General features: G+C 38.1%; 1 protein-coding gene across 1 annotated transcript in view; it reads right to left on the bottom strand.

Moving 5' to 3' along the window:
* LOC128650159 (methanethiol oxidase-like) overlaps positions 1–26,449 on the bottom strand; it is a 123,009-nt gene that overhangs the window by 22,874 nt on the left and 73,686 nt on the right. The window contains exons 8-9 of the mRNA XM_053703888.1: positions 18,101–18,179; positions 16,402–16,523 (exon numbers count right to left, since the gene is read on the bottom strand). Coding sequence (XP_053559863.1) covers positions 16,402–16,523; positions 18,101–18,179 — 201 coding nt within the window. The remainder of the gene's footprint in view (positions 1–16,401; positions 16,524–18,100; positions 18,180–26,449) is intronic.

Here is a 26,449-nt window from a genome sequence, read left to right as displayed (position 1 = left end):
GTTTATAAAGCTCTTAACTACTGTACTCTAAAGTACACTAACACCCATAAACTACCTATGTACCCCTAAACCGAGGTCCCCCCACATCGCCGCAACTCGATTAATTTTTTTTAACCCCTAATCTGCCGACCGCCAACTACGTTATCCTTATGTACCCCTAATCTGCTGCCCCTAACACCGCCGACCCCTATATTATATTTATTAACCCCTAATCTGCCCCCCACAACGTCGCCGCCAGCTACCTACACTTATTAACCCCTAATCTGCCGACCGCAAAGCGCCGCCACCTACGTTATCCTTATGTACCCCTAATCTGCTGCCCCTAACACCGCCGACCCCTATATTATATTTATTAACCCCTAATCTGCCCCCCTCAACGTCGCCTCCACCTGCCTACACTTATTAACCCCTAATCTGCCGAGCGGACCGCACCGCTACTATAATAAAGTTATTAACCCCTAATCCGCCTCACTAACCCTATAATAAATAGTATTAACCCCTAATCTGCCCTCCCTAACATCGCCGACACCTAACTTCAATTATTAACCCCTAATCTGCTGACCGGAGCTCACCGCTATTCTAATAAATGTATTAACCCCTAAAGCTTAGTCTAACCCTAACACTAACACCCCCCTAAATTAAATATAATTTTAATCTAACAAAATTAATTAACTCTTATTAAATAAATTATTCCTATTTAAAGCTAAATACTTACCTGTAAAATAAATCCTAATATAGCTACAATATAAATTATAATTACATTGTAGCTATTTTAGGATTAATATTTATTTTACAGGCAACTTTGTAATTATTTTAACCAGGTACAATAGCTATTAAATAGTTAAGAACTATTTAATAGCTACCTAGTTAAAATAATTACAAAATTGCCTGTAAAATAAATCCTAACCTAAGTTACAATTAAACCTAACACTATACTATCATTAAATTAATTAAATAAAATACCTATAATTACCTACAATTAAACCTAACACTACACTATCAATACATTAATTAAATACAATATCTACAAATAACTACAATGAAATAAACTAACTAAAGTACAAAAAATAAAAAAGAACTAAGTTACAAAAAATAAAAAAATATTTACAAACATAAGAAAAATATTACAACAATTTTAAACCAATTACACCTACTCTAAGCCCCCTAATAAAATAACAAAGACCCCCAAAATAAAAAATGCCCTACCCTATTCTAAATTACTAAAGTTAAAAGCTCTTTTACCTTACCAGCCCTGAACAGGGCCCTTTGCGGGGCATGCCCCAAGAAGTTCAGCTCTTTTGCCTGTAAAAAAAAACATACAATACCCCCCCCCCCCAACATTACAACCCACCACCCACATACCCCTAATCTAACCCAAACCCCCCTTAAATAAACCTAACACTAAGCCCCTGAAGATCATCCTACCTTGTCTTCACCTCACCAGGTATCACCGATCCGTCCTGGCTTCAAAATCTTCATCCTACCCAAGCGGGGGCTGGCGATCCATCATCCGGTGGCTGAAGAGGTCCAGAAGAGGCTCCAAAGTCTTCATCCTATCCGGGAAGAAGAGGCGATCCAGACCGGCAACCATCTTGATCCAAGCGGCATCTTCTATCTTCATCCGATGACGACCGGCTCCATCCTGAAGACCTCCACCGCGGACCCATCTTCTTCCAGCAACGTCCAACTGAAGAATGACGGTTCCTTTAAGGGACGTCATCCAAGATGGCGTCCCTCGAATTCCGATTGGCTGATAGGATTCTATCAGCCAATCGGAATTAAGGTAGCAATATTCTGATTGGCTGATGGAATCAGCCAATCAGAATCAAGTTCAATCCGATTGGCTGATCCAATCAGCCAATCAGATTGAGCTCGCATTCTATTGGCTGATCGGAACAGCCAATAGAATGCGAGCTCAATCTGATTGGCTGATTGGATCAGCCAATCGGAGTGAACTTGATTCTGATTGGCTGATTCCATCAGCCAATCAGAATATTCCTACCTTAATTCCGATTGGCTGATAGAATCCTATCAGCCAATCGGAATTCGAGGGACGCCATTTTGGATGACGTCCCTTAAAGGAACCGTCATTCTTCAGTTGGACGTCGCCGGAAGAAGATGGGTCCACGGTGGAGGTCTTCAGGATGGAGCCGGTCGTCATCGGATGAAGATAGAAGATGCCGCTTGGATCAAGATGGTTGCCGGTCCAGATCGCCTCTTCTTCCCGGATAGGATGAAGACTTTGGAGCCTCTTCTGGACCTCTTCAGCCACCGGATGATGGATCGCCAGCCCCCGCTTGGGTTGGATGAAGATTTTGGAGCCAGGACGGATCGGTGATACCTGGTGAGGTGAAGACAAGGTAGGATGATCTTCAGGGGCTTAGTGTTAGGTTTATTTAAGGGGGGTTTGGGTTAGATTAGGGGTATGTGGGTGGTGGGTTGAAATGTTGGGGGGGTATTGTATGTTTTTTTTTACAGGCAAAAGAGCTGAACTTCTTGGGGCATGCCCCGTAAAGGGCCCTCTTCAGGGCTGGTAAGGTAAAAGAGCTTTGAACTTTAGTAATTTAGAATAGGGTAGGGCATTTTTTATTTTGGGGGTCTTTGTTATTTTATTAGGGGGCTTAGAGTAGGTGTAATTAGTTTAAAATTGTTGTAATATTTTTCTTATGTTTGTAAATATTTTTTTATTTTTTGTAACTTAGTTCTTTTTAATTTTTTGTACTTTAGTTAGTTTATTTAATTGTATTTATTTGTAGGAATTGTATTTAATTTATTTATTGATAGTGTAGTATTAGGTTTAATTGTAGGTAATTGTAGGTATTTTATGTAATTAATTTAATGATAGTATAGTGTTAGGTTTAATTGTAACTTAGGTTAGGATTTATTTTACAGGTAATTTTGTAATTATTTTAACTAGGTAACTATTAAATAGTTCTTAACTATTTAATAGCTATTGTACATGGTTAAAATAATTACAAAGTTGCCTGTAAAATAAATATTAATCCTAAAATAGCTATAATATAATTATAATTTATATTGTAGCTATATTAGGATTTATTTTACAGGTAAGTATTTAGCTTTAAATAGGAATAATTTATTTAATAAGAGTTAATTAATTTCGTTAGATTTAAATTATATTTAATTTAGGGGGGTGTTAGTGTTAGGGTTAGACTTAGCTTTAGGGGTTAATACATTTATTAGAATAGCGGTGAGCTCCAGTCGGCAGATTAGGGGTTAATGTTTGAAGTTAGGTGTCGGCGATGTTAGGGAGGGCAGATTAGGGGTTAATACTATTTATTATAGGGTTAGTGAGGCGGATTAGGGGTTAATAACTTTATAATAATAGCGGTGCGGTCCGGTCGGCAGATTAGGGGTTAATAAGTGTAGGCAGGTGGAGGCGACGTTGTGGGGGGCAGATTAGGGGTTAATAAATATAATATAGGGGTCGGCGATGTTAGGGCAGCAGATTAGGGGTACATAGGGATAATGTAAGTAGCGGCGGTTTACGGAGCGGCAGATTAGGGGTTAATAATAATATGCAGGGGTCAGCGATAGCGGGGGCGGCAGAATAGGGGTTAATAAGTGTAAGGCTAGGGGTGTTTAGACTCGGGGTACATGTTAGAGTGTTAGGTGCAGACGTAGGAAGTGTTTCCGCATAGCAAACAATGGGGCTGCGTTAGGAGCTGAACGCGGCTTTTTTGCAGGTGTTAGGATTTTTTTTCAGCTCAAACAGCTCCATTGTTTCCTATGGGAGAATCGTGCACAAGCACGTTTTTTAGGCTGGCCGCTTGCGTAAGCAACTCTGGTATCGAGAGTTGAAGCTGCGTTAAATATGCTCTACGCTCCTTTTTTGGAGCCTAACGCAGCCTTTATGTGGACTCTCAATACCAGAGTTATTTTTATGGTGCGGCCAGAAAAAAGCCGGCGTTAGCTACGCGGGTCCTTACCGACAAAACTCTAAATCTAGCCGTTAGTTATCCTGTGAAGCCTTACAGATATCAAGTCAATAAGTATTACTGCACAGTTTGAAGCCATATTAGTATCTGTCAGCCACGATATTCTGGAGTTAAACCTGAGGCTTGCTCCTCTAAATCTACCCCCCCCCCCCCAGCAGCAAAGCTCCTCTCTGTCACAGCATAGTACCAAGGTGTACTGTATTTCTTTGAGAATTGAAGGGCACTCAACATTCAAGAACTTGGAGAGACATTTTGAGTAATATTGGAGTAACAGTTTAATAAGCTACACATACTGCTCGATACCTGCTTTTGAGAAAGCTTGCAAGCCTGTGCTAATAAAGATGGTGATCAGAACCCAGAGTTTATACAGAAGAGACATTTAGCTGGCATTGCTGTAAGGTATTTCTCAGGCTCTATCAAGGAAAATTCTACAACAGAGAACCGGAATTATACATCTCTAGAGAGGCCTATACTAAAAATATGCAGAGAGATGGGAGAACCTGGGGTTCTTATGCTAGAGAGCTCAAATTGTGTATGGGCTATGGAGGTAAAAAAAAAAGCATTGAGAATGTGTACAGAGGTGGGAGAGTTTAGATCCATCTGCTCTAGGGTCATTGTTTACATGGAAGAGATGATGTAGGTCGGTGATGTAGTTGACAGCCTCTCGTGTTCAGTAGAACACTTATAGTGGACACCTATCCTTCCCTTCTCAAGTTGCAGAGAGATTATGGGGCTCAAAGGCAGAACAATGCAGTCTCTGACATTGCATCCTCCCAGGGATTTTCTGGGAATCCTCTGTTCCAATATTACCACTACCTATGAGAATCTGCGGGCGGAAGATGCAATATTTTTATATCCCTTCTCAGGCAGATCTGATCCGAACATAGGAGTAGGCTTATTGTGTGGACGCAATTACAGCTCCCCTGTTATTTACTCTATTTAATATGGATTGCTGACCTTTTTCTCAAGGTTGGTCAAATCTGCAGTAGTGAGGAACTGACAGTTTGACATGCCTTTTTGTGACTTACCGTCAGAGATAAGTATGATTTATATATGCCAAGATCTCAATACCATGCAGAGAACTAGTTATTTCTAAATGAGGAGTCCTAAACTAAACTTTGTCTCTGTTAATATATATAATCCTGTTGATGTTCATATTAATATAGACAGTGTTAAATAGGAGGCTACTGCATTTGTCTGCTAACACTACTTATAGTTAAATGTTTTTTTTATTGCTTGACATCAGGTTGCCATTTCTATTTTAAGATGCTATGGTTTTTGTAAGATTTATATGGGCCAGTTTACACTGCCACCTGTCTATATTTTCCCTTACTAGCAAGAAGCTGCTATAAAATTAACCACGATGGTGTTGATACCATATTTTAGCTGGTATTTGAGGGCTTATGGAAGCCTGAGCAAAATTTGATAGTTATTTTAATCGCTGTGTCATAGGTCAACATTCGGTATCAATTGTGCTCTATAGTGTATATATCCCGTTTTCTTTATCATAATCTGAATTCTACAGTTTGTAACCTATTTGGTTTTTCAACTTACAGTTTATGTTTTTTTTCTAATGGTTTTAACAATGTTACTTTGTTAAATAGATATGTTACTGGGTTCAATAGTGGCACATTTTGTTCTTTTCCCCTAGTTTTCCCCACTTTCATCTGATTTATATTTGGGGTGGTCTAAGAGAGGCCATTGTATTTTGTTGTTGTTTTTTTGAGTTACGCAGTAATAGCTTTATATGAAATAGTAGGAGATAAGCACGGAGTAGTCCCTAATTCTGTGCGGCGGTCCAATATAAGGACTGTGGGGTCGGACATGGCAAGTATGCTAACATATACTATCAAAGTGCTCATAGGAGAGCTGCTACTAAGACACATGAGTCAGGAAACCTTAAGAACTTGTTAAGGGGATCATTTCCATAACAACTCCATGGCCCCTAGTTATCAAGCCGTCAACCTCAAATATGCTGGAATTCCGCAGCGTATTTGTGGCGAGGCTGATTCGCCTTAGTTATCAAGCCCTAGACACCGGCAAAAGTAGAATATAGTGACGTAAGCTTCGATCCGCCGGACTCAGTCCGACACAGATCGATTCTTACGTCACTCCAGATGTTCCACACACAAGTTCGGCACAATCTGACTACTTTTGCTAGTTATCAATTAAAACTAGCAGGTACGCTCTGCACTTTTCCGGCCCAGCGTACCTGGTTTTCAAACCGCCACCCTGGAGGCGGCGGATCCCATAGGAATCAATGGGAGTCTGACCATAGCGAAAGTTCATGTTCGCTGCTGCCTGACATCCCATTGATTCCTATGGGAGCTGTCTACACCTAACACCCTAACATGTACCCCGAGTCTAAACACCCCTAATCTGTCCCCCCTACACCGCCGCAACTAAATAAAGTTATTACCGCCTAAACCGCCGCTCCCGGAGCCCACCGCCACTATAATAAATATGTTAACCCCTAAACCGCCGCTCCCGGTCCCCGCCGCAACTATAATATATGTATTAACCCCTAAACCGCCGCTCCCGGTCCCCGCCACAACTATAATATATGTATTAACCCCTAAACAGCCGCTCCCAGACCCCGCCGCCACCTACATAATACCTATTAACCCCTATCCTGCCCCCCTACAACGTCGCCACCTATAATAAAGTTATTAACCCCTATCCTGCCGATCCCGGACCCCGCCGCAACTAAATAAATTGTTTAACCCCTAAACCGCCGGTCCCGGACCCCGCCGTCACCTATACTAAACTTATTAACCCCTAATCTGCCCCCCCTACACCGTTGCCACCTATAATAAATTTATTAACCCCTATCCTGCCCCCCTACTGCGACGCCACTGTAATAAAATTATTCACCCCAAAACCTAAGTCTAACACTAACCCTAACACCCCCCTAACTTAAATATTAATTAAATAAATCTAAATAATATTTCTCTTATTAACTAAATTTATCCTATTTAAAACTAAATACTTACCTGTAAAATAAACCCTAAAATAGCTACAATGTAATTAATAATTACATTGTAGCTATTTTAGGATTTATATTTATTTTACAGGTAACTTTGTATTTATTTTAGCTAGTTAGAATAGTTATTAAATAGTTTTTAACTATTTAATAACTACCTAGCTAAAAGAAATACAAAATTACCTGTAAAATAAATCCTAACCTAAGTTACAATTAAACCTAACACTACACTATCATTAAATTAATTAAATAAATTAGCTACAAATAACTACAATTAAATTCAATTAAATAAACTAACTAAAGTACAAAAAATAAAAAAACCTAAGTTACAAAAAAATAAAAAAAATAAGTTACAAACGTTTCAAAAATATTACAACAATTTTAAGCTACTTACACCTAATCTAAGCCCCCTAATAAAATAACAAAGCCCCCCAAAATAAAAAAATTCCCTACCCTATTCTACATTAAAAAGTTACCAGCTCTATTACCTTACCAGCCCTTAAAAGGGCCTTTTGCGGGGCATGCCCCAAAGAAAACAGCTCTTTTGCCTGTAAAATAAAAATACAACCCCCCCCAACATTAAAACCCACCACCCACATACCCCTACTCTAACCCAAACCCCCCTTAAATAAACCTAACACTACCCCCCTGAAGATCATCCTACCTTTAGCCGTGTTCAGCCAGCCGACCCACCGATGGAACTGAAGAAGAGATCCGGAGCGGCAGAAGTCATCATCCAAGGGGCGCTGAAGAAGTCTTCCATCCAATTGAAGTCATCATCCAAGGGGCACTGAGGAGGTCTTCCATCCGATTGAAGTCTTCATCCAAGCGACGTCTTCAATCTTCATCCATCCGGAGCGGAGCCATCTTCAGACGAGACGACGCGGAGCAATCCTCTTCTTTCCGACGACTAACGATGAATGACGGTACCTTTAAGTGACGTCATCCAAGATGGCGTCCCTCGAATTCCGATTGGCTGATAGGATTCTATCAGCAAATCGGAATTAAGGTAGGAAAAATCTGATTGGCTGATTGAATCAGCCAATCAGATTCAAGTTCAATTGGATTGGCTGATCCAATCAGCCAATCAGATTGAGCTCGCATTCTATTGGCTGTTCCGATCAGCCAATCAGATTTTTCCTACCTTAATTCCGATTGGCTGATAGAATCCTATCAGCCAATCGGAATTCGAGGGACGCCATCTTGGATGACGTCATTTAAAGGAACCTTCATTCGGACTTAGGACGTTGTTAGAAGAGGATGGATCCGCGCCGGCTGCTTCAAGATGGACCCGCTCCGCTCCGGATGGAAGAAGATAGAACATGCCGCCTGGATGAAGACTTTGGACCCTCTGGAGGACATCTTCTTGCCGGATAGGATGAAGACTTCGGACCCTCTGGAGGACATCTTCTTGCCGGATAGGATGAAGACTTCGGACCCTCTTCTGGACGGATCTGTGATACCCGGCTGGGTGAATACAAGGTAGGGAGATCTTCAGGGGCTTAGTGTTAGGTTTTTTAAGGGGGGTTTGGGTTGGGGGGGTATTGTATGTTTTTTTTTACAGGCAAAAGAGCTGATTCCTTTGGGGAATGCCCCGCAAAAAGCCATTTTAAGGGATGGTAAGGTAATAGAGCTGTTAACTTTTTATTTTAGAATAGGGTAGGGCATTTTTTTATTTTGGGCGGCTTTGTTATTTTTTTAGGGGGCTTAGAGTAGGTGTAATTAGTTTAAAATTCTTGTAATCTTTTTTTATTTTTTGTAATTTAGTGTTTGTTTGTTTTTGTAATTTAGTTTAGTTGATTTAATTGTAGGTAATTGTAGGTAGTTTAGTTAATTAATGTATTGATAGTGTAGTGTTAGGTTTAATTGTAACTTAGTTTAGGATTTATTTTACAGGTAATTTTGTAATTATTTTAACTAGGTAGCTATTAAATAGTAAATAACTATTTAATAGCTATTGTACCTGGTTAAAATAAATACAAAGTTGCCTGTAAAATAAATATAAATCCTAAAATAGCTACAATATAATTATTCGTTATATTGTAGCTATATTAGGGTTTATTTTACAGGTAAGTATTTTGCTTTAAATAGGATTAATTTATTTAATAAGAAATAATTTATTTCGTTAGATTAAATTTATTTTAATTTAGGGGGGTGTTAGGGTTAGACTTAGCTTTAGGGGTTAATACATTTATAAGAGTAGCGGCGAGGTTCGGTCAGCAGATTAGGGGTTAATAAGTGTAGGTAAAGTAGCGGCGACGTTGGGGGGGCATATTAGGGGTTAATAAATATAATATAGGGGTCGGCGGTGTTAGGGGCAGCAGATTAGGGGTTCATAGGGATAACGTAGGTTGCGGCGGTGTCCGGAGCAGACGATTAGGGGTTAATAATAATATGCAGGGGTCAGCGATAGTGGGGGCGGCAGATTAGGGGTTAATAAGTGTAAGGTTAGGGGTGTTTAGACTCGGTGTTCATGTTAGGGTGAAACAATGGGGCTGCGTTAGGAGCTGAACGCTGCTTTTTTGCAGGTGTTAGGTTTTTTTCAGCCAGCTCAGCCCCATTGTTTCCTATGGGGAAATCGTGCACGAGCACGTTTTTCAAGCTGGCCGCTACCGTAAGCAACGCTGGTATTGAGAGTTGAAGTGGCGGTAAATCAGAGAACTCTAAATACCAGCGTTATTTAAAAGGTGCGGGGGGAAAAAACATGCGTAGTTAACACACCCCTTTGGCCGCAAAACTCTAAATCTAGGTGATAGTGAGCTATGCCAAACGTGCAGAGATATGCTATGTACAGAGTATAAACATGCCTTGACTCCCCTCTGCTGGTAGGAGATGGTAATTGCGTCTTCCAAGAAAGAATATTAATTTAAGTCTAGGTTCTGCGATACGGAAGAGATCTATGGAGCTTAAAAAGGTAGATTATCTACTGATCTATAACAAGCAACCACAACCACTTGAAAACAGTAAAACTATGCAAGACAGCTAAAACTATATAACTGTATAGGATATAGAGCATGTATGTAAATTAACCTTTCATAAACATTGTAAGGTGCAGGACGGACATGAACAATGAGCAGTACTAATATAGCTATAAGATGATTGATTTAAGTGGGATGAGATATATAAATAAAGTAACGTTATGCGACCCACACTATCAGTTTAGAACAATAGGCTAATAAAATGGGAAAATTAAACACTAAAGATAAACATTGTTTTAAACATTAAGTCCACAGTACAGTTATGAACTTAAGACTTCATAGCGCCAGGTCCTCATCCAAAAATCCAAATAGTAAGGGGGTATAATAGGAAGTCTCAGATTTTTAGAAATTTTGGGTACATAGGAAAGGCACCGTCTCACCCTATCCCCTCTCTCCACATTTTAAGTCCTGTGCATGCAAATGGTCATGAACTAACATCCTTCAGAAGGCTGGATCCAGAGCGGGGAGCAAGCAGGAATAAATATGCGACTGCAATGAGCGTCCACAGCTTATATCCCTGTACTGACTTGATGGTCTGTGGAGACAGAGCGATTGACGATTTAGAGGCCTGTAGCTCTATTTGCTCATTTAGCTTAAAGTAAATTAGAGCTGCTATAGAGTCCATATATGGGGCAGCAGGAGATTGAGCGTGTATGGGGAGGCGCAGTGTGTCAGTCCATGCTTCATGTTCAGGCAGAATCGTTGCAAATGCTGTCCCCAAATGATTGTTATTTACACAAATATCTTCTGTATGTATTGTCGCTGCAGGTTCCTCGCTCTCTCTGGTGAACTCCAGCATACAGCCTGCTATGTTAGTAGTGTCTGTATTCGCTGCAGGGACCGTACCATCCGCCATTACCCACGTTACATCAACTTCCTTTGCAGGCTTGGTGTTGTTTGTAGGTTTTAGCTTGCCAAGGTTGAGCTGCGCCTCTTCTGCAAAATTGTCAATCAGTTCCAGAACCTGCATATAAAAATCCTCCATATTTAGTTATGTAGTATAAGATTCCACATGTATCAGGCCGCCTCTGCAAGGCCAACAGTCACTGCCATCCCGTGGTCACTGCAAGCGTCTGAGGCCCAAATAGATGTCGTTGTGAATGTTTAAATTCTCATCAGATGGGTCTCTACCCTAGTTGCTCATCTCAGAAGCAGATATGAATTAGAAACTTTACTGAAATGTATAATTTATGCCCCAAAATCTGATGGTTCATCAGGAGCTCATGAGTTGTGCGTCTTGTCACTTCTGTGGCTGGCTCCGCCCCAGTTTCTACTTTATTTACCTCATATGTAAGAAAAATATTGAGAGAATTCATATTCAAGAGTTCAACAAACTTTGTGACCTCTTCAACACTTCCTTCCCACAATATGAAGACATCATCCCCATATCTAAGCCATAGTGCCACATTTGCTTCCACCCACTCCTTAAGTCTACCAAAAACCTCTTGTTGTTCCCATAGGCCCAAATGTAGACATGCGTAGGTTGGAGCACATGTGGCACCCATGGCTGTGCCTCTCTGCTGGCAAAAAAGTTTTCCATCAAAGGAAAATATATTGTTCTTAAGAACAAATTCTAGTGATTTGATAACAAATGGGGAATGCTTTTCATAGCTCTCACCTCTGGTATCCAAAAATTATCTAGCTGCTTTAAGGCCAGCCTCATGGGGGATAGACAAATATAGGGACTCTAGGTCCAAGGTTACCAAAAGGGTATTTTCACTTAAATTCACACTGTATAACCTTTGTAACACCTCACTGGTATCTCTGACATAGGACGGCATTGATGTCAGGAATGGCTTCAAAAAGTGTGAAATTTTCAGTAGGGCCTCCTATGTCAGAGATAATGGGTTGCCCTGGAAGCTTTTCCAAATTTTTATGCAATTTGGGTATACAGTAGAATGTGGGGAGGATTGGAAAATTTCGATACATAAATTGATGTTCTTTGGAGAAAATCAAACCTTCTCTTAAGGCATCATTAAGGATGAACAGGAGTTCATTGCATGATTTTTTATATTTAGCTCTCTCAATCTGGATATACTGCTGGGGGTCACTTAACTGTCTCATAGCCTCATTTAGGTACAGAGTTTTGTCCATTATGACAACATTTCCTCCCTTATTGGATAATTTTATGACTATGTCATCACGATTCTTGAGTTCATTTAAAGCTGTTCTTTCTGTCTTACTTAGGTTATCGCAGACTATACTTGTGTTACCTATAGCCCGTATATCTTTCTCCACGCACTTGACAAAGCTTTGAATGCTAGGAACTAAGCAAAAAGCTGGCATATGACAAGATTTATTATACAAATTTGATTTCACTGGGAATCTGTCATCCTCCTCCATCAATGGTTCCTCTTGTTCTGATAAAAGAGAAGCTAGGATTTCTAAGGTTTCTTTATCTGCATTGCCCTCATGGGCCCGGTCTTTTATTATTTGTTTTTCACTCCAAATTTTTTAAAAACTAATTTGCGAGCAAATAGTTTTATGTCTTTAGTGACCTCAAATTTATCCAGCCCTGTAGCAGGGCAAAATGACAACCCCTTAGATAGTACCCTAATATGAGCATTATTGAGTGAAAAGGACGACAGATTCACCACAGTGATTTGATTCTCCTTTGGGGATTTTCCTATAATTGATCCAGTCTCTTCATCATGCGTGGATAATTTCTGTTGCCCCTGAACCTCCTGTTTCTTCCTCGCCTTGCCCTTCCATAGCGCATATCGTCTCTGGGGCTCACTCTGTCCTCCTCTCCTTGTCCTACACCTAAAGGGGCCCCTGTGTTCATAGTTGCCCTTATATTCTGTGTGTTCTGATCTAAATCACAATCTGAGATGTCAGTTCCAGAATCATAATTCCCTCTTACTGATGGTGGATTATGGTAAATATACATTTTTCCTTTCTTAAAATCATCCTGATCTCTCATCAGTTTTCTTCTTTTCCTGAACTTAATTTCACTATGTAGTTTGTCTATACTTTTTTGGATATCTTTGTTCAATTTTTCAGAAGCAGGATCTTGTGCAAACACATTTACCTGTTCATAAGCTTTTACTTTCTCCAGTTTACTTGCAGCTAATCTTTTTTTTATCTTCCTCTATCATGAGCTCCATGAGTTATATTGTAGAATTCCAATTTTTTAGTAAAACTCATTAGTAGCTTCTATACCTCTTAAATTCAGGCCGGGATAGCACTTAATTCGTGTTTTTTATTAATATAGTCCCATTGAGAGTGCTGCCTTGGTAATATTAATTATATATATATATATATATATATATATATATATATATATATATATACAAAAACTCTTCAGATATATATTGAAATATTAAAGGCATATGAAACCCAAATTTTTTCTTTCATGATTCAGATAGAGCATGCCATTTTAAGCAACTTTTTAATTTAAATGACCACATCGATACATACACTGGCGGCATTTATCATTGCACAAGCATTTCTCGTGAAATGCTTTGCAATGCCACCCCCTGCACATTAGCAGCCAATCTGCCGCTAGCTGGGGGTGTCAATCATCAACCCAATCATATCCAATCATGCTGAATGCTATCCACCACCTCAGAATTGACAGAGGAGTTAAGGAGCAGTGGTTTTAAGACCACTGCTTCTTAACTCCTGTTTCCGGCGAGCCTGAAGGCTCGTGCGGAAACAGATGCATATGAGGCTTGGTAAATCGGCCCATATGGGAGAAGAAGTTAGCGCGGTTGTGATATTTTTTTGTGTGGGGGGTTTACACTTGCAAACAAATTTTTTACTTTCAACTTGTAATATGAACACAACCCAACGAGCGCATAGTTTATGCTCAAACAGGGATGCTAAATTGCGCTCCACGCGTAATCTAACCCTAAGACGTATATACACCCTAATCTTCATTTTTATTTTTTTTATTGAGACCATTATGACACTATATGTGATTCTAATGCTCAGTTCGGTCTTTACTTTTTTCTTTCAATTGATTTTTATATTTTTAGTTACCAGTAAACTTAAAAAAAAAAGTTGTTTGACTTTGAATTTGGCTATCACCATTCCATCTGAAGTGTTTTGGATCACATTGTTCACTTTACCTAATCCTTTGTTATATACACATATTTGTGTATCTTTTAACCATTACCATTTGCTCTTTGGAGTTCAATTTGAGGCTACACCAGGGGTCTGATTTATCCTGATATCAATTGTACTCATTATTCGTGATTTTATATATAACCCCATTGCTTTTTTATTGTAACATATTTTTATTGTAACATATTTTTGTCTTATAATCATGGATCCATGTAAATGTTTTTAACTCTTGTTTTATCCTCACTATTGTATTAAATTTGTTATTAGTTATCTAGACCATTGCCTTTTAAGCTTTTTAGCGCTTACTCTCACTCTTTTGTCTACATTCCCTCTCCTGTTAGCTAGCTAGGAGGATATCTTGTGAGGAAGCTTAAGGTTTATCCTCCATTAGCGCTCGGCTCATCTAATATTCTACACTTATTAACCCCTAATCTGCCGACCGGATCTCGCCGCCACTATAATAAATCTATTAACTCCTAAACTGCCGCACTCCCGTCTCGCAACCCCTATTATAAATTTTATTTCCCCCTAATCTGCCCTCCCTAACATCTGCGACACCTAACTTCAAGTATTAACCCCTAATCTGCCGACCGGACCTCAACGCTACTCAAATAAATGTATTAACCCCTAAAGCTAAGTTTAACCCTAACACTAACACCCCTAACGAAATAAATTGTATTTTAACTAGGTACAATAGCTATTAAATAGTTATAATTTTGTAATTATTTTAACTAGGTAGCTATTAAATAGTAAATAACTATTTAATAGCTATTGCACCTAGTTAAAATAAATACAAAGTTGCCTGTAAAATAAATATAAATCCTAAAATAGCTACAATGGAATTATTAGTTATATTGTAGCTATATTAGGGTTTATTTGATAGGTAAGTATTTAGCTTTAAATAGGATTAATTTATTTAATAAGAAATAATTTATTTAGTTAGATTTAAATTATATTTAACTTAGGGGGGTGTTAGGGTTAGGGTTAGACTTAGCTTTAGGGGTTAATACATTTATTATAGTAGCGGTGAGGTCCGGTCGGCAGATTAGGGGTTAATACTTGAAGTTAGGTGGCGGCGATGTTAGGGAGGGCAGATTAGGGGTTAATAAAATTTATTATAGGGTTTGCGAGGCGGGAGTGAGGCGGTTTAGGGGTTAATACATTTATTATAGTGGCGGCAAGGTCCGGTCGGCAGAGTAGGGGTTAATAAGTGTAGGTAAGGTAGTGGCGACGTTAGGGGGTGCAGATTAGGGGTTAATAAATATTATGTAGGTGTCGGCGGTGTTAGGGGCAGCAGATTAGGGGTTTATAGGGATAATGTAGGTGGCAGCGGTGTCCGGTCGGCAGATTAGGGGTTAAAAAAATTCATTATAGTGGCAGTGATGTGGGGGGACCTCGGTTTAGGGGTACATAGGTAGTTTATGGGTGTTAGTGTACTTTAGAGCACAGTAGTTAAGAGCTTTATAAACCGGGGTTAGCCCATAAAGCTCTTAACTCCTGACTTTTTTCTGCGGCTGGAGTTTTGTTGTTAGAGTTCTAACGCTCACTTCAGCCAAGACTCTAATACCGGCGTTAGGAAGATCCCATTGAAAAGATAGGATACGCAATTGGCGTAAGGGGATCTGTGGTATGGAAAAGTCACGGCTGGAAAGTGAGCGTTAGATCCTTTCCTGACTAACTCTAAATACCAGCGGGCGGCCAAAAGCAGTGTTAACGCTGGTTTTGACGGCTAACGCAGAACTCTAAATCTAGGCGATAGACTTTAGTTTTGAAGCTATTTTAAAAAGTACCATTATTTTTAAACTACTTTAAAAGCCAAAAATTAATTAAACCATCAAGGGGCCTTAACATCTTTCACAGAATCTGCAACATGGTCTAAATAGTCACTATTATTAATTGACCGCTCAGAACTTGAGAGTCAAAAAATAATATTGGCTCTTACAACTGACCACATTGACCAGCTATTTCTAACCCCTGTCGCAATAACACTGGTACCTATATAAGTACTACTGTTACTGGCAAGTAAATATAAACTACAACCTTTCACCAGTTGTTTACAATATCAAGCATTCCATGAACATAGTTAGCCATAAAAGTGATTTAAACCACTATTAACGATAGCGGGAATGTAGTTCTGAGGTATATTATCAATAAAAATGGTTTACTTTAGGTTTCAAAAAGTACTATATTTTAGAGTGCTGTTTAGGATTGCGATCGAGCACAACACCTAACTCACCACATGTAACAAGTGCACAATGAGCGTGCTAGTAGCTCTCCCTGCATTATCGGTTAAAAGAAAAGCAATAATATTATATTTATCTATTTATTTAATTAATTCCATTTGCTACTCATTAGTTTTCACAAGGCACATACATACCCACTGTATTTTCGTCATTACCACACTGTTTGGACTTACCTGCCCGGTCAGTTTGGGCTCTTTAGGGTTTGTGATGTCATACTGTCTGATGTCACCATGTAGCCAATTACTAAAGTAAAGAAAGCGATCATCCAGTGAAATGAGGATATAAGTGATCAGTCCTGGAAGGAGAAAGACAGTGAAGGAACACACATATTTGAAGAAAGTCCCTAATAACCTATAGGGAAGGTGGGAAAAATATAGGTAATATTCCTGAAACCCCTCTCTGAGTAAACCTATGTATCAGAGAAGGTAGTGCCTAATGCCAGACAAATTAGTAAAGTTTACAGGGAGAGAGAGAGAAAGAAGCATTATTGGGCACACTTAAAAGGTAAATTACCCAGTAAAGTAGGGTGGAATGTATGTGTAGTGTATGTCAATGGTTAAAACATAACATTTATTAATGACTATATAAAAAATATATATTGTGGACCATGCCACCATTAAAGCCAAAATAAGACACAATAATTAAAAAATATATATAAAAAATATATTGGTAGCACTGCAAACTCTCCTATTATGGAGTAATCTCCAACACATCAATTACTGAGCTGTATATATTAGTATAGAGGTAAGCTAAATAAATCCATAAACAGATATATCTAGGGATAAGTGCGGTCTTGAAAATAGGGTAATAGTCCTATGTGGCGTTAGTCAAATGAGCACCAAGTCATATATAGATTCGCCTTAAGTAAAAGCTATTAAATAATTGCCACCGCACTATTCTTCAAAAACCGCTAACAGATCCCAAATATATTTTATATCTATTGCCCAAAATATGGGCCAACAATTAGCAAATTACCAGCAGATGCGTTCGCACTGCTTCTCTCCTCTAATTGCTTAGTTTAAAAATATAGCTGGTAATTTGCTAATTGTTGGCCCATATTTTGGGCAATAGATATAAAATATATTTGGGATCTGTTAGTGGTTTTTGAAGAATAGTGCAGTGGCAATTATTTAATAGCTTTTACTTAAGGCGAATCTATATATGACTTGGTGCTCATTTGACTACACCACATAGCACTATTACCCTATTTTCAAGACCGCACTTATCCCTAGCTATATCTGTTTATGGATTTATTTAGGTTACCTCTATACTAATATATACAGCTCAGTAATTGATGTGTTGGAGATTACTCCATAATAGGAGAGTTTGCAGTGCTACCAATATATTTTTATATATTTTTTTTAATTATTGTGTCTTATTTTAGCTTTAATGGTGGCATGGTCCACAATATATATTTTTTATACAGTCATTAATAAATGTTATGTTTTAAACCATTGACATACTCTACACATACATTCCACCCTACTTTACTAGGTAATATACCTTTTAAGTGTGCCCAATAATGCTTCTTTCTCTCTCTCCCTGTAAACACACATATTTGGGAATGAATGCAGTCCACAATCCTCCATCAATAAGTAAAGGTGCAGTAGATGGTTATTATATAATAAAACAGAAAAAAATATATTTTCATTTAAAGTAGATTACTTCATAACTATATTTAAAAAATATCATCACACGCACAAACAATGCAACTATATTTTACAGAGTGTTTCTTCACATTAATAAAGGTAAATGCATACACAACCAAACCATTATGTTACATGGTCCCTCCAGTTCCAGAGATTAGATCAATCATTAATTTTGCCTTCTACAACTGGAGATTAAAGCATTGTCCTTTTAAACCTGACTCACCTGGCATTTCTTGCAAGGCCCATCCTTCCACCTTTTTGCTCTCCACTTGAATCACCTTGTCTGCTGCCCACTTGCCATCCTGTCGACAGAAGAGATTGCAAACTGATTCATCAGATCTTAACCTCTGAAGTGACAAGATTTGTTAATCACTCAACCAACACAATTTTAGCTCAGTCCCTCATCTTGTCTTGCCTTGATTAATGTAATCGCTAGGGATGGGCGAATGTTTCTAAAAATTCGAAATTTAAAATGAATTTTGATACATTAGTTTGTTTGAATCAAATTTCGAATGTTTATATAACATTCTAACATTCTATTTTCGAATTTTCGTTTTTGAATTTTTCAATAAAATTCGAAAATATTAGTTTGAATAATAGAATGTTTAGCTATGTATTCATTCAATTTCGAAATGTAATATTTGAATTCGAATGTGACATTCAAATTCAAAATAGTATTTCTAGTCTACAACTGTGTTTAATAAATGTAATATTCGAATTCGAATGCTATGCTCGAATGACACATTCGAATTTGAAATAGTATTTCTAGTCAAATACTGTGTTTTAAATGTAATATTCAAATTCGAATGTGACATTCGAATTCAAATGTCACATTTGAATTCGAAATAGTATTTCTAGTCTAATACTGTGTTTTTTAAATGTAATATTCAAATTTGAATGTGACATTCGAATTTGAATGTGACATTCTAATTCGAAATAGTATTTCTAGTTTACAACTGTGATATTCAATTTGAATGCGATATTGATTTGAAATGACATTCGAATTCAAAATAGTAATTCTAGTCTAATACTGTTTTATAAATATAATATTCAAATTCGAATGTGATATTCGATTCAAATGTGATATTCGATTCGAATGTGACATTCAAATTCGAAATAGTGTTCCTAGTCTACAATTGTGTTTTATAAATGTAATATTCGAATTCGAAAGTGACATTCAAATTCGAATGTGACATTCGAAAACTGTAAATAACATTCGAAAATTGAATTTTTAAGAATATTCGTTCTTATCAACATTCTATTATGTAAATCGAATTTCTACTATAACATTCGAATTCGAATATAAACACATTTGCCCATCCCTAGTAATCGCCTCTTTAGTGTTATGCCCAGTGCTTTACCTCTCTCAAATCAATTATTAATACTGCCAAAAGAATCCTTTAGCCATTCCTCTGTCAGACTTCATAATTGAACCTTATACGCTACAGAATAAATTTGGAATACTGTCCCTATTTTACAAAACACTTTAAAGGAGCACACAACAGTGAATATCAAACTTACTTAAAAACATGTTTACAATATTATTATCAGTTATTTGTAGAACGCCAACAGATTCTGCAGCGCTAACAATATGCTTGCATTCGCATAAAATGATCACAAGTTATATGATAACTTCTCAAGTGCACTTGACTGACCAAAAATACACCAGTAGGTTTTGTGCACACACATCCAACACTAAGTAAAAGTGTTGTGTCCCTTTATTTATTATGCACTAACCAATAATTCCGAACACCAACAATTTTTTCCTAACCCTCTTCTTCTACTAACCATTATTACCTCTTTCCCTCTTCCACCATTAACACTTATCTCATGCTATATCAGCACTGTGGAACACTCTTTAACGAAGAAAAGAAAAAAACTTTGTACCACGCTTTCCAAAAGATTAAACAATTGGGTATATTTTATTCCAGAAAAAAAGGGAATAGGCAGCACTCCAGTGATCCTTGAATAAAAAATGTATAATCCTTTATTTCACAGATGATAAAAACATGCACTTAAACAGCGATCACAATGGGAGGAGGAGGCGGAGTCCTGACATGTTTCGTGCCGTGCGGCACTTAATCATAGGATAGCTCCACACAAACATAGCACACCTTTTATGAGTGATTGTAGCCAATCACAGTTCGAAACACAAATGTTCCCTTGGAAACAACAAACAGGTATATGTGCACTATACATGTGTTACAAATATATGTAAAAAATCAATTAAAATCAAAATAAAAGATATAAAACTACATTTCTGATTAAAGGTTTTACAGATACATATATTATATCAAATTCTGATGGTCAGCCTAAAAATAACCCAAATTAAACAATCTTAAACAATCTTAGACAATCTTAAATAACCTCCACACAAAATCAACATGATTGTTGTTCTGTGGATTAATATTACATATGCATGTAAGCTTCTAATAGTTACTTTCTAATTGTATATACATCCAATTATATGTTTACCTATGTAGTGTCAAAGTCTAGATCACGCCCAACTACAATTTAATAGTGACCTGAAACTGTGACAATTGATACCTGTATACTGTTGTTAACAGATAACAGGGAAGCGAAATACCCCAAAGTCATCTATATGACACCAAAAATTGATCAACATCAAGTAAAATCTTATTGGCATTTTGGTATCTTTTTATATTTAAATGCTTATTAAGAGTAACCACAAAAAGTCAACTACTATTTTTTGTAAATAGTTCAAAAGAAATATGTTGTATCAACCCATATAAAGAAGGGGGTATCTAGATACCAAATCCCCCTATGGGTCAATATAATGGTTTCTTAAGGCCAGAATACATACATGTACCAACAAGACTATAAGAGAAATATAAAACTTTAATGCTACACAAGATTCCAAAAGGGGTTATTCTACGAAGTAGCTAATGTCCCATTCTTTGTTCAATCCCAAATGTGCCCTTATTTTTTTTTTTATTTTTTTTTTAGTTTTCAAAAAAGCTTTATTTAAACCACAATGTCATACATGATATGCGATAAAGATAACATAACAAAGCTTAAGACATTCAGAGTAGCAAAATAACCTACAGTGTTGTAAACTGTAGGCTAAACTAGTGCTAGTGTCACACATTTTCTGTTATAACAATTGTTCATTGTTCCTTGCATTGTTGGGTTGAGCAAATATTGAGTTCAGTCAATACGGGGTTGACATATAGCAGATTCATGTCATACCAACAACAGGGCTAAACATTGCTAAAGTCCATTCTTGTTCCATAAACACAGAACCCTACTTATCTATATATAATATAAATAGCTAACAGAAAACAAACAACAGGGTTTTAACCATTCATGCCTCTACATACAGTAACTATAGAGAATAATTAGGTGACACTGAACCACTTGCTTCATGTTCCTTAGCTTATGTTTGTGGTGTACCTCTGAATGTTAAGCTGCAGAGAAATGTTGTTTCCACATGAGTGTCATTAATTTATGCGATTCCATGGTGCCTGATTGTAAGTGGTGGTATCTTTCCAAGTGGAGAAAATTCTCCACTTGTGCTCTCCATTCTACTAGTGTGGGTATTGTGTTCGATTTCCAATGTTTGGGAATTAACGATTTGGCACTGTTAATCATTAGAGTAAGAAGATGTTTGGCTATGTTATTGTTGATTTTGGGGAGAGACAGATATAGGAGGATTAATGGATCATTGGGTATTTGCTTTACCATCATATCTGACATATGCACAAGTATCTCCGCCCAGAAAGCATCGAGTCTACTACAGTTCCACCAAATGTGTGTTAGGTTACCTTCCTCCCCGCAACCCCTCCAGCATTTATTGCTCGCTGTCTTGTATATTTTACGCAGTCTACTAGGAGTAAGGTACCATCTCATAAGGAATTTATAATTTGTTTCCAGCACCCTAACTGAAATGGACGATCTCTTGGTTTCAAGAAATGCTTTTTGCCAGTCCCCATCTGTTACGTCTAATCCTAGCTCCATCTCCCACGCTCTAGTGTAGTTGGGTAGTTTTTGTGCATCCCCTTTCATTAATTGTTTGTATACTATAGAAATTAAATGGGGAAACAAACGGTAAACGCAGCCGGCCGGTCACCTGGTAAACAGGAAGTCGTTCCAAGTATCAAACCACGGGGCAAAGCGGTATGGAAAGGAGTACCAAGAGCAGAACAACTTCATGCACGGAGAGCCGTAGCCAATTTAGCAAGGGATCAGTTTGCCATAGTAAGGTAAGTAGAAAAAATACGGCAGGCTCTCATTCCTAAACTTTAAATAAAACTTGAAAATTAATTGAACAACATTAAAAAGGTGCACATCAGACATGGCAGAAAAAAACAGAGCAGGTAATCTTACATGTTTCGCACCCCCTACAGGCGCTTACTCATAGATGAGCCTCATCTATGAGTAAGCGCCTGTAGGGGGCGCGAAACATTTTAGATTACCTGCTCTGTTTTTTCTGCTATGTCTGATGTGCACCTTTTTAATGTTGTTCAATAAATTTTCAAGTTTTATTTAAAGTTTAGGAATGAGAGCCTGCCGTATTTTTTCTATAGAAATTAAATGTCTGTGGGTATTGTTAGATAGCCAAAGGGTTTCAAAGGGGGTTAGTTTTCTGGTCAGATACTGCCTCTTGGGATGAGTGTGGATATAGTGACATATTTGTGTGTATGAGTACCAGTTTACAGTGATGTCTGGGTGTAAATCCAGGGTAGATTCCAGGGGACTAAGTTTCCCATCCTGAAGAAATATTGAAATAGTCCTATGCTTAATGTGGGTACCTGGGGCCCTCTGGCTGTCCTTGTGATTCCAGGGAAGGGCAGGATTATTGCATATAGGCTGCATGGGGGAGATAAAAGTAGACATGTACATAGTAGTGTTTATCAGTCTATCCCACGTCTGGAAAAATTCTTCCAGCACCTGGTAATGTTGGATAATTGCCGGACGTTGTTTAGCAGGAAGCCAAGCTGCTATGCCAGCATTACACAGTCCCATTATATGTCTATCAATTTGGACACATTGCTTGTGTGTGTTGTTTGTGCACCATTCTACTAGATTTTGTAGGGCTATTGCTGTTTTGCACATATAAATAATGTTGAAAGACAGGGATACAGGTGACATCACCTGATGCGTTTCACGCTGGTTGGAACACCCAGCCTTCCGCTCTCTTTGGGCATATACATTGTTTGTTTAGCTATTCTTGGTTTAATTCCCTGCCAGATGAATTGTTCGACTAAGGATTGAATCTTAGATAGGTATTGATATGGGAGGTGTATAGAGGCGGTTTGCAGTAAATATAAGAGCCTGGGGAGGACATTCATTTTTATTACATTTATTCTGCCTATCCACAAAATGAATTTGCTCTTCCAGCTAGAAAAGTCTGCTATTAATGTAGTTTCTAGTTCTTTATAATTAGCCTGGAATACTACTTTGGGGTCAGTCGCAAGGAAGATGCCTAAGTATTTAAGTTTCAATCTTAGTATTTTTAGTGGGCAATTTTGTGTCAGTTGTTGAAACACTTTTTCATCATATGTTAGATTTAACATCTCAGATTTATTGGTATTTATTAGAAAATGAGATACTCCCCCATAACTAAATATAATAATATAAAATAAAAATAATATTTCTAGTGTCTTTGGTAAGGACTTCTCCAGCTCCGTAAGTGTAAGTAGGACATAGTCAGCATACAGAGCAAGCTTGTGTTCTGTGTCCGCCACCTGTATGCCTTTGATTTGTGTATTATTTTTTATTTTTTGTTCCAGTGCTTCTATTGAGATCGCAAAAAGGACTGGAGAGAGTGGGCATCCCTGCCTAGTACCATTTCTAATGTAAAACTTATCTGACAGTATACCATTTACTTTAATCTTAGCCATAGGGCAGGTGTATAGGGAAAAAAAAGGTGTATAGGGAGAAAGCATGTTGAATAAATTTGTCGCCAAATTTCATTTTATGCATTACTGCTTTTAGGAATTGCCAATTTACCCTATCAAAAGCTTTTTCTGCATCCGTAGATATCAGGAGGACCGCCGGTATTGTGTTGTGCTTAACATGAGATATAAGTTGTAAAGCCTTTAGGGTGTTGTCTTTGGCTTCTCTCCCTGGGATAAAACCTGCTTGATCTGTTTTTATTTTGTAGGGCTATTGCTGTTTTGTACGTATAAATATTGTTGAAAGACAGGGATACAGGTGACGTCACCTGACGCGTTTCACGCTGGTTGGAACACCCAGCCTTCCGCTCTCTTTGGGCATATACATTGTTTGTTTAGCTATTCTTGGTTTAATTCCCTGCCAGATGAATTGTTCGACTAAGGATTGAATCTTAGATAGGTATTGATATGGGAGGTGTATAGAGGCGGTTTGCAGTAAATATAAGAGCCTGGGGAGGACATTCATTTTTATTACATTTATTCTGCCTATCCACAAAATGAATTTGCTCTTCCAGCTAGAAAAGTCTGCTATTAATGTAGTTTCTAGTTCTTTATAATTAGCCTGGAATACTACTTTGGGGTCAGTCGCAAGGAAGATGCCTAAGTATTTAAGTTTCAATCTTAGTATTTTTAGTGGGCAATTTTGTGTCAGTTGTTGAAACACTTTTTCATCATATGTTAGATTTAACATCTCAGATTTATTGGTATTTATTAGAAAATGAGATACTCCCCCGTAACTAAATATAATAATATAAAATAAAAATAATATTTCTAGTGTCTTTGGTAAGGACTTCTCCAGCTCCGTAAGTGTAAGTAGGACATCGTCAGCATACAGAGCAAGCTTGTGTTCTGTGTCCGCCACCTGTATGCCTTTGATTTGTGTATTATTTCTTATTTTTTGTGCCAGTGCTTCTATTGAGATCGCAAAAAGGAATGGAGAGAGTGGGCATCCCTGCCTAGTACCATTTCTAATGTAAAACTTATCGGACAGTATACCATTTACTTTAATCTTAGCCATAGGGCAGGTGTATAGGGAAAAAAAAGGTGTATAGGGAGAAAGCATGTTGAATAAATTTGTCGCCAAATTTCATGTTATGCATTACTGCTTTTAGGAATTGCCAATTTACCCTATCAAAAGCTTTTTCTGCATCCGTAGATATCAGGAGGACCGCCGGTATTGTGTTGTGCTTAACATGAGATATAAGATGTAAAGCCTTTAGGGTGTTGTCTTTGGCTTCTCTCCCTGGGATAAAACCTGCTTGATCTGTTTTTATTAATTTGGGTAAAAACTGGTTTATTCTATGAGCTAAGATTTTAGCAAAGATTTTAACGTCCGAATTCAATAATGAGGTTGGGCGGAAATTCTCAGGTCTATTTGGTTCCTTTCCTGGTTTCGGTATCTTTGAGAAAGCGCCAACCGGCGTGAAACGCATCAGATGACGTCACCTGCATCCCTGTCTTTCAACAAGTTGTGAGTGTTTGTGTCTTAACACAGTTCCTGTGCAAACTTTTAATGCATACCAAATACATTTTTCATGATTATTTTACCTAAGTGCTTTGTGCATAGTGTTTTAACCAGCTCCTATCCACTGCTACGAACTAGCACTCAAGAATACTGAGTCTAATCTTATGCTTTGTGGGAGTCCGTCTCCTTTTGATATACCTGGTTTCAGTAAGACAGTAATATGAGCTTCTAACATGCTTTCTGGGAATCCATTAGTGTTCAGGAGTGAATTGAACATGTTTGCTAACAGAGATATTAGATGGTGGGGAAATGTTTTGTAGTACCTCATGCTAAATCCATCTGGTCCCGGACACTTACCACTTGGCATGGTCTTTATAGCTTTTTTTATTTCATCTACAGTTATAGGGAGTTCCAAGCTCCTGGTTTCCTCTGCCTCTAGTTTAGGTAGATTGAGATCTTATAGGAAATCCTCAATACTCTAATGTAGTTGCCTCCAGTATGTTATACAGCAATGTATAATATTTTCTAAATGTCTCTGCAATGCTTTTGCTATCCTTGTGTATAACCCCCTGTGTGTCCTTAATGTAATGGAAATGTGTGGTGAGTTGACGCCGCCTCAAGGCCTTTGCTAATGATGTGCCTGTCTTGTCCCTTACATCAAAGTATTTTTGTTTTAGGAAGGCGGCCTTTCTTTGGTATTCTTTTGTGAGGTAGTTCCTCAGGGAATACCTGACCTGTGTTAATGATGCTAGAATGTCTGTGGATTGCGGGTTTAGCTTGTGTTCTTTCTCCCAATACCCTATTTGCACCAGTGTGGAGTTTAGAAATTGTCTGTTTTCTTTTTTTTTCTCTTGCCTTCCTTGCTATAAGTTCTCCTCTGACTACACACTTGTGTGCCTCTCAGACAATCCTGTCAGATATGTCCTCCGAGCTATTTTCTTTAAAATAGTTATCTGGGGGGGCAGAGCCGACCACGGAGCTGACAAGCCGCACAGAGCTGGAGCTCTCATACCACCACAGCCAAATTTAGCCCTAAAAGACCCCCAAAGTCCCCCTGAGAGACCCCCTAATTGACTGAAATATCCCCCATACTCCCCTCATTACTAAACCCCACTAGTCCTTTACTTTTCGTCTAGCCCAGTCTCTTATTTTTCTGGCTATCTTACCCCTGCTGACATACTATCCTCCC

Source organism: Bombina bombina, chromosome 1 (assembly GCF_027579735.1).
Source record: "Bombina bombina isolate aBomBom1 chromosome 1, aBomBom1.pri, whole genome shotgun sequence".
Lineage (NCBI taxonomy): Eukaryota > Metazoa > Chordata > Amphibia > Anura > Bombinatoridae > Bombina > Bombina bombina.
The sequence above is the reverse complement of the archived record's forward strand: the minus strand, read 5'-3'. Positions and strand labels throughout refer to the sequence as shown.